The sequence below is a fragment of the Corvus kubaryi genome, unplaced genomic scaffold (assembly GCF_017639235.1).
Source record: "Corvus kubaryi isolate FWS band 111438036 unplaced genomic scaffold, C.kubaryi_AGA036_p1.0 132, whole genome shotgun sequence".
NCBI lineage: Eukaryota > Metazoa > Chordata > Aves > Passeriformes > Corvidae > Corvus > Corvus kubaryi.
Genome location: NW_024580666.1, coordinates 2,427,682 through 2,442,592, shown reverse-complemented (window position 1 = coordinate 2,442,592; position 14,911 = coordinate 2,427,682). Strand labels below are relative to the sequence as shown.

Sequence of the window (14,911 nt, the reverse complement as noted above, 5' to 3'; positions counted from 1 at the left end):
CTAATTACTTTATGACACTGTTTTAGAATAGGTTTACTTTGCCTGCCATAGCACATATCAATTCTAATGATACAAGGCTTAACAAGAATTGCATGCCTGTATTAAGATAGTTCTCCAGAATTCTCATATATGAGTAACAAATGCAGTAATCACAATTTACAGACAAGTGCATGAAAAAGATGATGGGCTTTGCATTTCCTTGCTTTAAAGTCTCTATTTTCTAGGATACATTCAATTTGTGTGCTTATTCCAATTCCATGTCTTAATTTATAATAGAAATATATATTCTTTGCAAATGGATTCATTTTGCACTGCCCTTTAAAAACAGATAGGATCAGCTATATCTTTTCCAGTGCTGCTCCCAATGGAGTGTCTTAGTGAGAAAATGCCTTGTCCCTAACCTAAAAAGGCATATTTTATCAACTATATTGTTGCTGGGGTTTGGGAAGGATGGAGGAGCCTGTCACCTTGGTCACCTGTTAACGAAACGATGGAATTATTCCAAGCTATGAAAACCACATTATTAAATCAGAAGATTGAACTGATACAAAGCCACTCTAGCGGGCCAGTGGAAGATGTGGACTGTCCATGTGCTACACCTCACTGGTGCCTCCTGCTCAGGCACCCACAGGGTGATGCTGCTGGAAGATCATCTCACATGCACATCACACACCAGTTTCCCATGTTACGTCCATTGGGAGCTGGTGTTATCTTTCAACCAGCTTGTCTGGACATAGCAGAAAGCTGCAGCCTGGGGAGGAAGAGCAACCTGCAGCTTAAAAGATACTTGGCACTGGCATATGGGCCAAGTCAGGTCTGGGTTCAGAAGAGGAAGGCAGGAAAAGAGGGGCTGGAATTAAAGCTTCAGGGTGAGCAACACTAGACCCCAAACTCGCATTTGTCCAAAGAGGGAAGCCATTTGGAGCAGCTGAACACAGGAATATTCTTTTATAATTTAGATCTTTGCTCTCTTTTATCTGTCCTAGTGTTTCACATCAACATATTTTGTATGCTTCAAAAGAGATTGTATGTTTTCATGAAGGGTCAGGCTATTTCAAGCCTGCTGTTCACCTCCTGGATCAAATCTTGGCCTCTTCACAAACTCCTAGTTCACAGACTGTGAAAAGATTGAGTGAAGATGTAACTGTCCCTCTAGACAGAATAAGGTACTGAGCCTCTAACTTGCCAACTGAATGCAAGGGAAGATGACCCCTCTGAATCTTGCTAACCCGCACCCATACCCTGAAATAAAAGTTAGAGAAGCAACATTTATTTTAATGTGCAATGTTACCCAATAAATCTGTCCCATGTGAGATAATCCAGCACTTTAGGATCCAGCTGTTGTATTGAACACTGCAACCTCCTGCTTTGACAACTTTCACAGCTGCACTCCATGTTGTGTTAAACAGCCACAATTTCATTCATGCTTTTATTACTGATTGCTGCAGTGGTCAGAGAGTTGCTCACCACAAATACAGCTCCCTGGGGTATCAGAATCCTACTGTATGGGCATGTGTGGACTCTGGCCACAAAATATCAGGATTTTTAGCCCCTGGAGCATAAGGAGCTGAGTTTCTGATGTTTCATCAATTCCCTTAGTATTTAGAGCCTGTATTTCCAGGGACTCCAGAAAGCAGGTATGGATTGAGGGAATCATTTGAATCACAGACTAATATATCTTGACAAATTGATTACTGTGGGGTAAAGAACTATTCCTTCTTCAAAGATATCACTAGGAATCCCAGGGTAAGTGACTGACAAGTGTCCTCCTCCCCAGATTATGGGAATGCTTCAAAATGTAGCCAGCATGTCAAGGACAAGTATACTTAATGAAAATATGCTCCTTTTCACCCCGTTTGCTGAAAGCAGAGGTGCTAATACTGCCTTGGGCAAAGAAACTGGGTTGATGTACTGCTGTCAGTGATGAGCTGCTGTTGACCCCATGAGGGGTAAGGAACCCAGGCTCCACCACCTGTGCTTTTGGCTATTCTAAGAAGATTTTGGAAAAGGATCTGCCTGAACAAAGAAATAAAAGCTCTGAGGTGCATTTCACTTTCTTGTCCCTGATGGGTAAGTGGAAATTTAGGGAGGACTGAAGCCCTTATACTCTTATGTATCCTATGGTGTCATGCAGAGGCATCCCCATGTTGATGAAATGTAAGTTCTCTGCAACTGGAGTACATAAACACCTAAGTCAGGATCCCACCTAGGAGGTACAAAAAGACCTTTTGATCTTGTATTGGAGGATGGCTTATGAGGAAAGACTGATATCACTATCAAAGGACCTCGATAAACTTATGCCACTAAGTCTAGGTAGGAAAAGCCAGTCCCAAGTTAATATTTCACAATGTGTTGCATTACTCATATTACTCAAAAAATGTTCATGCAAGGAAATTTCATCATCTTAACACTGCCCTGTCATAGTTCACGTGAATACAAAAAACCCAGCCTTGACCTTCAGAATGTATCAGCATGCAAAAATAGACTCATCATCTTACTTTATTCTTAAATTCAGTGGAGGCTCCAAATGAAAAGAGAAACTTCACTACATCATTGTGGCCTTGCTGTGCAGCAAAGAACAGAGAAGTTGCACCTGACTGTAAAGGAAAAATGGATTAAAAGAATAACAAACGCATAACACACGACTAAAGTACAGACATTTCAAATTAAAATGTATTGAGCTCAATCAGTTGAATATCAGCTGAAAAGACATGAGGAATTTGAAGACTCCAGAGGACACCAGATATCTTAACTCAGTCTTCTTCCCATTGCACTGAAAAATCTGTCCAGCATCATACATTTGAGTAAAACCCAAGAGGAACTGAAACCCCATATTTTAAACAAGTTGTAGAAGATACTGTCATTAACATGTGAGCAAATCAGGCCCCAGAAAATTACCATGTAAGATTTTAATGGCTGGACAGAAGAAAGAAGGAGGAGAAGGAAGGAAGAAACAGAGAAAGAAAAGAAATGCAGGCTTTTCTGACTTTGGGCTCACTCACCCCATGTAGAAAGTACAGGAAATTGGAGCTACACAAGAAATTCATTCCAGTGCCCAAAGCCTTTATAATAGTACATGGCCCCACTTAGACCATTTCAGAGCCCCCTCTCCTGACACAATAATGGGACTCTCACTTCCCCAAGCTTCACAACAACTTCAGAGCACAAGAGCACTGGTTGGAGTATGTGCCTTTAGTTGCAGAACCATGCCATTGGGCTGTAGAGCTTAAACTTCATCTGTTTTGCTTCCTTTCTGCAACATAGTAATTTTGGAGGCTTTCAGAAGGGTTTTTTTTTTTTTGTTGCCTTGTTGAATCAGTATTTCCTGAGTGATGATCAAGAGCAGCTCCATAAAACTGTTCTTAAATTTTTCTTTTGTTGCTGCTTTCCAAGCAATGTTTACCTAAGGGAAGGGACATGTTTAAGTACGTGTTTTGTTAGAACAGGATGCCACTGAAAGACACTGACAATCATAGCTGGAGCAAGTTTAGGCCAGTAAGTGCAGGGACACCTACATCATCAAACATGGCATTCACTGACTCAGTAATTTGCAGATGTCAGCATGAGATTAATACTCTGGTACCAGGGAAAGTAAGAAACATTGGCTTGTATTGTTGGAGCAATGAGCACACTGCTGTCCTGCACTACCTGCCACCATCCCATGTAACTGCATGCCCTCCTTCAACTGCTCTTCTCTTAAAACCAGTGGCTGTCCCAGAGCAATTCTGCTCTTTGCACTGCCAACACGCAGACCAGAGCAACTGCAATTATTCCTTACAACCGTCTGCATGGAGTATGAGTGAAAGGCAGTTTCCCACAAACATCAGTTGCTGATGTCCCTTCCATGCTGATGTCATGGTGCAAGACATGCCTTGAATGCCAAGCAGAGATGCAGGGAAGAGTATGGATGATAAAGCTGTGTGATTGTCAGAGATGAGTTGGCTCATACTAAAAGGCAGAAACTCCAAAGCATACAGGGTCAAAAATAATCCCTGTGCTACCAATGGCATCCACTCTGTCTTAATGACCAGGCTGCAAATCAAAAGGTAAAGGTCTTCTCCTGATTATTTATCCCATCCAAAGGGCTGTAAACTGTTGTGCCAATAAGTAAAACTGCAAATACATAAATGGCATAACCCCGGGGGGTTACATCTCAGATGTAACTGACCCTCACCAACCAGAAGTGCTGAAAATGTTTGGTAAGTTATAGTAAATGTACCTCTGGCATCTGATTTTCTATTGTAAACTCCAGATATCTGATTCCCTGATGTCCTCAGAACAGAGCCTGTTGTATGAACACACTGTACAGCAAGTGACAAAGAAACAATTGGCAACAAGCAGCAGACAACACTCTTATTATTTGTAACAAACCAACAGTCACTTAATGAAGCCCTGTTTGAATCCTACCTCTCTCTGCAGATTGATATCTGCTCCTTGCAACACCAATTCCCGTACACAATCTATGTGGCCATAGTAAGATGCTACCATCAGAGCTGTTGTGCCAAGCTGGGAGTAAGGAAAAACAAGTCAGTACCTTCAACAGACACCTACAGCAATGAATCAGGCTGTCTGGAAGAGACAGCACTTCTGCCAAAAAACTGGAGGGAGCTTATGATACTTTACTGTCCCAAAATAAGTGCAACAAGTATAAAAATAATGGGTTTTGTTTCTAAACAGTATTTTTTTGGGTTTTTTGGTTTTTTTTAATCAGAGAATCCCAAAGTTCTTTGCATCATTTCCAGAAAAATAACCTCAGACACAGGAGCTGAGTGACTTAGCTGAGTCACTTAATTCTGAGTCATAGTCAGGAGTAGGGGCTGGGTGATTTGAACAATAATTCCCTATCCAAATAAAGAGAGCAAACTCACTCAGTGACTCTTCACATTATAAGAAAGAACTTTCTGTACAGAAACATGTGTTCAGCTCCCTCAGTACACTATAAGGTCACTTCCAGTGAACGAAGTAGGACTTATATGTATGTAGTGTATGGACAATATGCAGAAACCACATGCATAAGGATGAAACACATCCTTCAAAAGCATTCACACACAACAGCTCAATTTAAAGAAGGAATGGGTGACATTATAAAAAAGAAACATGCAGTCTTAATTGCACAAAAATAATTTAGTCTAAAAAATGTGTATGTCTGATACAATTATTAATGCAGTGCAAAGTTCTTGTCCAAAGTTAGCCTTCTTTTGAGAAAAAAATGAACAGTAGTGACTTTATCTTTTCACACTGATCTCTGTCCTGTTTACTACAAGCCTCCATTTGAACATCCTTCCCTCCCTGTCATGACAGTCATAGCATCAGCTCCAGAAGTACTGTAGGACAAATACTTGCCTACAGGGCAAAAATGAAATGAAATTTAAAAGATAGGTTAAAGTCAGTGGGATTAGAAAAACTCTTACACTTTAAAGGTATTCAAAGTGAGAAAAGCTGCAGCAAGTTCATGTTTCAGGCTGGAAGTGGCATTAATCCTTGCCAATACCAGCATGACTCCATGTCAGTCAGTCCCAATGCCAAACAAAAGAAACCTGGAACTTCTCAACCTCGTTTTTCCCCTGCTCTTTGACACAGCTTAGCACAATCAAGTATCTCACCATGTGTTGTAGGCAGAATAGAAAGACATACTCATTTATCTGTGTTATCAGCCCATTTCTAATTTCAAAACTAATTTCAACCCATGTCAATTACAGTAAGGAAATTCACATGAAATCCACCATGTGTCTGGACTCCTCTTACTTGGCAATCTTGTGCCTTCATGTTGGTGCCCAGTCCAGAGATTGGGTGGAGGAGGAAGAATTTCGGAGGCCAGCAGTTGTTCTAATTATGAGGAGGTCTGCTAGCTGACAGGATCATTGCTACCTGGGCTCAACTGAGCCAACTCTTCACTGTGATCTATTACTACAATGACATTTCTTTGCAAAGAGAAGCCCGAGGTGCTAGGATCTGTGTTTCTAATGTCAGCACCACAAATAACTGTGTAAGACACATTTTTCAGTGCTGGCAAATTCTTAACCCCCCTGCCACTGATGTAAATCATCATGTTATTTTATCTTACATTTCAAGCTTGATTACTGACAAGAAAAGGTTTTAAATCATCCTGAAATGCCATAAGACTTTCCTATGTTTCATATTAGATCCCTACTACACCCTCTGCATGGTGGGCTATGGAAAGTGATGCAAAATGAGTGCTGTGGCTGTAGGTGCATTGTGTGCATACGCTGTCTTTGCAGTCCACATCTACTCGCCCACTGTTCAGAAGCAGCTGGAGGAGAGCCAGGTTTCCTTTCCTTGCAGCCCAAAATGCAGCATTGGCAAGTGGTGTTTCTTTCTGGAGGAAAAAGAAAAAGGGAAAAAAAAAAAAAAAAGCAAGTAGAAATAAATCACTTTGGCAAATACATTGGACAAGCATACACATTGCATACATTCTGCATTCAAGCCAGGCAAGTTTCAGCTTAGTGTGCTGTTTCTTCAAACCCAGAGCATGGAAAGGAAGCTAATTTCATTTCTTTGGGCAGTTAAAGAGATCAGTCTTCCTGTGCTACCTCATGTTATTTCAAGTCTTCCTTGTGTCCATGGCAGCCTATGCCTCTTAGATTGCTCTGTAATGAGAAATGATGATGCTAGGCCAGATCCACAGGGAAACATCACAGAAAACAACATGCTCAGTGATGCCTGTATTGTCTGCTTCTGTGGTGGGGCTGGCCATATTTAGGCTGAAGCGTCCTGCTGATGTCCTGCTGCAGGACATCCTCTTAGGTTTCAGATTAGCTCTCTGTCATCTCCTTCTTTCCTGCACATAACGTTCCAATACAGGAATAGTATTGCTCATGCATCTCCCAGACTGCTTGTTCTACCTCCTGCCTGGAATTAACACCCTGTGACTGTGGGCATGTGCAAGATCTCCTGGGTAGGAGTGAATGACGACTGCTGCAGCATAGGAAAAGGACAGGAAAATAAAGACATGGACTTTGCTCCTGCTCTCTTTATCTAATCGATGCAAACAGCTGCCAACATGCTGCCTTGACAGGTAAACACTGTCACTGGTGAAGTGTCGAGGGGAAACACCGTGATGGCAGCGATATGTATCCTAGAGCAGGCTCGTGCTGATGATGTTTTAATAAGGCCCCAGACCACCAACAGAAGAGTAAAGCATTGCTGCACTGACAGTCACTTACACCAAAACAGAGTCAAAAATACCCAGGGTCATTGCTTTCCAGTGAACCCTTCCTTCAGGATACAAAGAGAGTGCAGATTGGATATAAAGTCAATCATTCAGTTTCAGAAATGAAATAGGTACTTCTCCTTGTCTAAATGTCAATGTGCACATGTAATGTGGTAAGGAATCAGGATTCAATGGTTTTATGGCTTACAATTAAAATGCACATATACAGCACAGTTTAAATTGCTTCCTTCACTGACATGAAGATAATAAACTTTGCAGAAACCAGCAGACACAAGAATCATGAATCTGAATCTATCCCAGGCCTGTCACACTGAGCACTTTCCATGGGTTGCATTTTCAATATTAATAGGTTGGAAAATTGGCAGCTCTTTGAGACGAGAGAAGTTCCAACCATTCAATAAATTATAAGTCACTTCCTATAAACTGATAGTGATATTTCTTGTACCAGCACACACAAGGGCAGGAGTCTGAAATTTTTAGCAATAAGCTAAATTCTGATCTTCTTTTCACAGCTATTGCATTTCCCTGGAGAACCTGTAGATAATGTTGATTACAGTAGAGACAGCAGTTTATACCCTCCTTGCTGGCAACACTGTAGTGTCTTCCTATCTTGACCCTTAGAACCACTAAAATTTTATTATTTACAGAGCTGGCAGTTAGGAATATTTTCTTATTGGCTTTGTTATTATGATATTCACTGGAAAGCTATTGCAAAAGAATTATGTTTAGACCTTACAGAATGGAAAATCAAATTCCTTACCTTTTATTGTCCCAATCTATCCCTTAAAGTTTTAGAAAGTTTTGAGATATGACAATACATCCATAAAAGTAAAGATTTATTTAATCCACCCCAGTTTTCACTATGAGGGCACAGTAGCAGACTGAATTTTATTATGGCACACCATACACCACCACCTTCACTGGTCAGGTAGGCAGAAACTGGAATCCATATTCAGGAACTCCTTACCTGCTTTCACCAGTTCACATGAGAAGAAAAAAGAACTAAATGTCCAGTGTCACCCTGGACTGGAAGTAGAAGTTCAAAGTCTTTGGTCTTATGAGTCATAAATTCCTACCTCTTTTTTCTCCCCTGGAAGTTCTACAGTAGCTCTCCAGAAAAGTTGTCCTCATACTTTGGATCAGACCCAAGGAATGGAAGAATTCTTCAGTGCATCAAGGACACAGAAAGAAGTTTTTCGCAGTGGTGCTTTTGGCCCCATTTACAATGACTGCTACCAGCACTTGTGCTTCCCCTTGTGCCCCTGCATTGCTTGGGATTCCTTGTATAAAAGTAGAGTGTACAGCATGCTCAGCCCATCAACCATCCAGTGATAAGATTAAAAAATCAGATGCAAATCTGAGCTATTTTACCCACTAAGGTGAATGAAAGTGCAAACTCATTCAGATGGTCTGGGCACCTTGCAAGAACAGCCACATTGCGTACCATGTGGCAGTCTATATCTCCGGATCTGTATCTCTGTGCTCTTCATTTTCATCAGCAATACTGGTATCATTGGTAGGCAAAATGTAAGACAGCACTTTGGGGTTGATAATCCAATTAATTGAATTATTTTTGAGAAATAAATGGGTTTATAACTGCAGGATGTGACTGCTCTTGTTCTAATATGAACTCAGTCTTGTCTCATCAAATACTGCTTAGGGAGAGGTAATGTTGAATTTCAAGAGATTAATTGGACAAATTTTTCATGTAATTCTTAGCATAAAGCTAGTCTGCTCCCAAAGCATCCTCAAAGTAAACAAGTGATCCTCAGCACTGACAGTCTGGGAGCAGAATGTAATAAACATTTGAAAATTATTAGCTAATAGCTTTCATCAAAATTGCTTGTTTCATTATGTCACTTGTTCCAGCATCAGCAACTTTCAGGATAAAATTTCCTTCACTTCATCAAGTTCTCTAAAGTTTCATTTTAAAATCTGGCTGTGCTATTAATTTTGATTGTATGCTTTTATGAGAGCCCAAAGATGAAACGCTGGCATTATATTCATGCTGTATTGACATTAGAAAAAAACACTTTTTCAAAAATGGCCTAGAGGAAAATATATATTGTAAATCTGACAACACCATTTCTCTGCAGGGATACACAAAACATGAATTGTGCTAATGTATCTGTGTCATTTTAGGAATATTGAGAGGGAAAGTGTAATTTAAATGCTGTGACCACCAGCTCCTGCTCCCTGCCCTACCTTTGACTTGCTGTTTGCAGAGAAAGAGCAGGTGACAGTGGGATGACCACTGACGAGGAAGACTGCAGTTCTTAAACAGGGATCTTGCAGATGAAAGAAAAGAGGCAATAGAGAAAGAAAAGAGAAGAAAGAGAACACTAGCACACTGGCTTGTTCCTTGTACTGTCAAAATACAAGAAAATTCCTTTTCTTTCTTAGTTTTCAGACCAGTCCTAATGGGAAGGAGGAATTGAGCAAAAAGTTTTCAGAAGAAGAACTGGAAATCAGGATCAAGCATGATGGAAAAGACTAGTACAACTTAGGAGCAATATATCCTACATGAAGGATCCTGGTAAAAAAGAAAGATCGTTCAATATATAAATGTTGTTTAGTCAGGCAAAATGTGGCAGAAGAGAGGATATTTGTGTGAGAAAGAAAGATAAATGCTATGCCATGGGTAAGTAGGATAATAAGATGGAAAACATGAATAGCCAGTGGCAAACACAGATAGTAAGGATCCAAGTTAAGTTCATGACCTTCAGAGAGAAAATGCCAAACAAAAAGTCACAGAAAAGGGAGAGAAAAAAGAAAGAGGAAGGTATGGGCTGCAATTCTTCAGAGGGAGGAGAAAGCAGTGAGCTACTTTGAACAGGAATACTTGGGGGAATACAGTGTGAGAAATAGGGCACAGAAAAGGAGCTGATAGGGACAGAACAGAAAGTAAGACCGGAAGAACAAGTTAAATAAACAAGGAGGCCAAAAAAGGATAAGATGAAAGAAGAAGCTGGCATCACCAGGAACATGGGGCTGTTAGGGTGGATGCTTGTGAGTAATGAAGGTAGGAAACATCTCACAGAGATAGAATGGAGGAACAGAAAGACAGAAAAAAAAAGAAATTAGGTGTGAGACCAGTGCAGGACCAAAAAGAGGATGACCACAGAGGCTGCAGTCCAGAAAGCCAAGTGTATCGTGGGCTACATCAAAAGAATCACGACCAGCAGGTTGAGGAAAGTGATTCTCTCCCTCAATTCTGCTCTGGTAAGACCACACCTGGAGTACTATGTTCAGCTCTGGGGCTCTCAACATAAGGTTGTGGACCTGCTGGAACAAATCCAGAAGAGGGCTATGACGATGATCAGAGGGCTGGAGCACCTTCTCCTATGAAGACAGGCTGAGAGAGTTGGGGTTGTTCAGCCTGGAGAAGAGAAGGCTCCGAGGAGACCTTAGAGCAGCCTTCCAGCACCAGAAGGGGACCCGCAAGAGAGATGGAGAGGGATTTTTTACAAGGGTATGTAGTGATAGGACAAGGACAAATGGCTTTAAACTGAAAAGGGGTAGGTTTAGGGTGGCAATTAGGAAGACATTCTTTACTGTGAGGGTGGTGAGGCACTGAAACAGGTTGCCCAGAGAAGTTGTGGATGCCCCATCCCTAGAAGTATCCACAGCCAGGCTGGACGGGGCTTTGAGCAACCTGGTCTAGTAGAAGCTCTCCCTGCTTATGGCACAGGACACCTTCTACTATGATGATGTTTAATGTCCCTTCCAACCCAAGGCATCCTATGATTTCACCACCAAGTGTAAGGCTGAGCTGCACTTGGAGCAAAGGTTCTCTGCTGCCTGCCACAGGAGGGCTTTAACTGCAGGTGCAAACCACTTGCTGCGCCACCACTGAACCGACACGGTGCCACTGAAGCACCAGCACTCCAGGAGGGAGATACCCTGACAGGAGTGAGGCAAGTACAGGGAATAATCCATCAAATCAAGTAATGCAACACAAGCAATATGGCAAAGGACTGGCACTGAGCTGCTGATCAATAAGAGAAGGGCAAGCACAGCATCCAGAAAGTGCATAACAGAGAAGATGTACATCCATCAGAAATATTACTTGTTAACATCATTAGTAAATTGCTGCTTGCTTCCCTCTTTGCCAAATAATCTTATTAATCCTGTCCTTAGATTAAAAAACTTCTTTTAGGCAATCTTTTGAAATGACTGCTCTTGCGTGGGTTTGGATGGAAGAAGCACAAAAGGTGACAGAAATCACAGCTGGCAAAGGGAACGAACCAGTCTGGCTTCAGTGGCCACCACAGCCTGAAAGGAAGAGCACGGACAAAGACTGCCTCCTAACTATTACACAACCAGCACCAGCAGAGATGGTCGGAAAAGTGAGGAGGAGGCTCCTGACTGCACCAAAACCCACAGCACGGAACCCGGCCACCCCAGAGCCAGCGTAAAGCTCCATGGAGGCTCGCGGTTTATGTAACACAAGCCACGCATCCTTTTGGGGTTGTCAGCTGGGAAAAGCGCCCGCTCCATCAGCTGGCACCGCAGCACTCCCGGGGGACCCCAAAGCTGGGGAAGGACGCTGCTGTTTTCTTTCCTTCCGCCCTACACCACCCTCGTTTTTCCTAAAAAAATAAAATAAATCAGTCCCTAAGTCCACGGATACGACAGCGCACTCCACGGGCTGCCAGCATGACAAGCGCAAAGCGGGAGCCCAAACGCGCATCCCCCCGCCCCTCTCCCCGGCGCTCGGCTCACCTTGAACGACATCCTGCACATCGCAGCGCTCCGCCTCCGCCCCGCTCCGCGCCCGCCCGCGCAGCTCGGTCCGCACCGCTCCGCGCCCGGGGCTGCGCGGGGCCGGGGCGGGGCGCGGCGCGGGGCCGGCGCCTCCCTCCCGCATCACCTTGTGCTCAGGGGGTTCTGGCTACTACTGCTCTTTACAGGTTCTTTTTGGGGCGGGAAGAGAGTATTTGGGAATATTATAATTATTAATTATTATTATTATTTAGCCGAATAGAATGAATTATATTCGAACATACACTAATTATATCAGCACACAATTTTATATAATTACAGAAAATTATATTTTATTGTTACTTTTGCTGCCTATAATTATTATTTTTCAATTGTTGTTGTTGTTGTTAGTAGTAGTAATATTAGTATTATTTAAAATGGCTCCCTGCTCCAGCAGCATCCGGAGAAGCCAGCCCCCATGGTGGGGGACCCGCACCACTCAGCCTCTGGTTCAGACCTACAGATCAGGCCTCTGCAGCCCAGGAATGGCACTGAGATGGTCCAAAGCTCAAGCACCCTCAGCCCAGCCCTAGTCCCATCACAGTGTTAATGCCATCTGCATGGTGGCACCTCCTTTGTATTTCCCAGCCTCTTCCCTTCCTATCTAGGAAAAACCTGTTAAGAGGTACTGTTGTGAGTACACCCATGATGCTACCACACAAACCTGTGGTGGAGGCGAGCGTTCCTTCGCTTTGCAAGCATCCAGCTATCACCAACACTATCTCCCATGGCTGATGTACTCTCATTAGGAAGCCAGTAAGTTCTTAAGGGCTTAATTTTAAGCCTTTAAAAATGAACAACCATAAAGCCAAGTCGTGTCCTGTTTTGCCTGGCTGCCAGAGATTTCATTCAAAGTCTGCGTGATATAAAGTAGGCAAAGCAGGGCATGCTCTGGTGAGAGATTCCTGAATTTCTTTGCTATTGTTGGTTTAAACTGAGCCCTTAGGGATTTTCCTCTTTTGATGTGCACACATAAATCCCATTCACGAGAAAATTATGCGCGTGCATTGGGAGAAAATACTTGTGCTGAGATCCAAACAGCTTATTCTACAAATCTGCAAGTGAAGGGGTTTCTGCAGATCTTTTCCCTGAGGCAATGTTCATCTGTGCATCTGTGCATACAGTAAAACAAACGGTAGACAAGCAGATGAAAGCTGCTAATAGCACCAGCTCATCTCAGAATGCATGGCCTGGTGTGAACCTTAATTACTGAGTTCATACAATCCTGGATTGTAACTCAGATTTCTCCTTTAACTTAAAAATACTGAATAAACTCAGTAGATTGCATAGTTGAGAGTCATTCTTGCTCTCATCCAGTTGCACAGTGATGATTGTCCACTGAAAGAGGAAAATATTACTGATCTGTACACACTCCCTACCTTACCCTTGGAAAATCCCCGTGTTTATTCAATCTATTGTGAATAACATGCCAAACTTTTCCCATTCATCAGCCCAAATATTAAATTTTATTACCAAGAAAAAACAAAGAATTCTGTGGATGAACAACAAAAAAGGAGATGAAAGCAGTACAGTTTTTCAGGGGTCTATATTTACCTTGGGTGTCAGGCGAAAAATTTTGAAGCGCCTTTCTTAATTTCCCCACACAATCTGAAATTGCACCTATTTTCGGTTGCACATGGTCTCCTGTGATTTTTCTGTTGTCATATGGAGGTGCAACAATTTGTCAGAACTGTTGAATACAGACATACATATATAAGGTATGTTCTTTCTTGGTGATCCTTTCAAGTTTATCCCAGAAAGCATGTAGAAACTATGTTTTTTGATGTAGACCTCTGACTATAATTACACTCAAAATCTTGTTTATGGGCAAAGAGAAAACACACCTCATATACATATAAAACCAAGAATTTATAATTAGTGTAACTGAAACTTAACAGTCTAATAAAAGAATCATTACTAGAGCAGATGTAATTATTGCAGAAAAAGAAAAAAGTCCATACAGAGAAAAGATCTGTATTAATAACATTACAGTTAAAACTTATATACAATTCCTAGTTTTTACTTCTTTTCTGGATATTATCCTCACCTTTCCCGTGCTATGCTAGGTCCCAGAGTTGGTGGTTTCATTCTGATGGTGGTGGTTTGGGATGTTATGGTGAGCTGTCAGCATCTGGAATTGGTCGTTGCAGGGAATATCATGTTCATAGTAATGGTTTCTTCTTCCCTCAAGGACTGGCATAATTCTGTTTGATAATGTGCTTTTCTCTCTGACTCTTTCTTCACTGGTCTGCAGCTTCACATTACAACCAAACTAATTCTCATTTCAATTATAAAAGCTGCTGTTAGAGATAAGCCATGTAAAACAAAATTGAGGGAGGTCAAGAAAGTTTAAAGAGAGCAAACCTGACAAGCCTCAGTCCCGAGGCCCTGCACATTCAATGCCTGTTACTATTGTGGGAATATTGTATTTTAGGGCTACACTTCTCCCCTGCTCTTCAGTCTTGGCAGAATATTTAAGATTGCAAGATACTCGGACTGGTTGGGATTTGTTAGCTGCTTGGCAGAATTCATCTGCAGGGCAGCAGGCTGCATTCCTCTCACCTAGTATTTCATCACAGTGATTATTTCAAATATCCTGAGTCATGTTGTTTTGTACAAATCTGAAGGCTACCTAAGATGAATTGCAGGAACAGATTAAATTATTGTGTTTAAAAGCTGATCCAACCATTCTGTGTAAGTCACAGAAAAACCTTATCTGAGCCAGAACAGTTCAGGCACATCTATATATGGATGTTTAAGAGAAGTAGCACAAATTTTGGGTTAGACAAAACATTCCTTTGGAGATCGTGATCTACACATCTACAATTCTTTATGCAAAGATGACATTAATTTCTATCTGCTTTAAAAACCAGCAATCAATAAACAAATACCCACTTAGAAATGTGAGTGAAGAGCAATGTAAGTTTGCCTGCTGTAAGTGGAAATGGATAAATA

At 41.8% G+C, this 14,911-nt stretch overlaps 1 protein-coding gene across 3 annotated transcripts in view; it reads right to left on the bottom strand.

Annotated features, from left to right (window-relative positions):
- ANKRD29 (ankyrin repeat domain 29) overlaps nt 1-14,911 on the bottom strand; it is a 44,956-nt gene that overhangs the window by 18,956 nt on the left and 11,089 nt on the right. Inside the window, exons 1-4 of one of the 3 annotated variants that reach the window (XM_042029775.1) lie at nt 11,918-12,013; nt 6,227-6,337; nt 4,408-4,506; nt 2,499-2,597 (exon numbers count right to left, since the gene is read on the bottom strand). In XM_042029775.1, coding sequence (XP_041885709.1) covers nt 2,499-2,597; nt 4,408-4,506; nt 6,227-6,337; nt 11,918-11,938 — 330 coding nt within the window. In that variant the 5' untranslated portion in view covers nt 11,939-12,013. Of the gene's footprint in view, nt 1-2,498; nt 2,598-4,407; nt 4,507-6,226; nt 6,338-11,917; nt 12,014-14,911 lie in introns of those variants that run through there. The other 2 variants (XM_042029785.1, XM_042029796.1) reach the window with 2 other exon arrangements.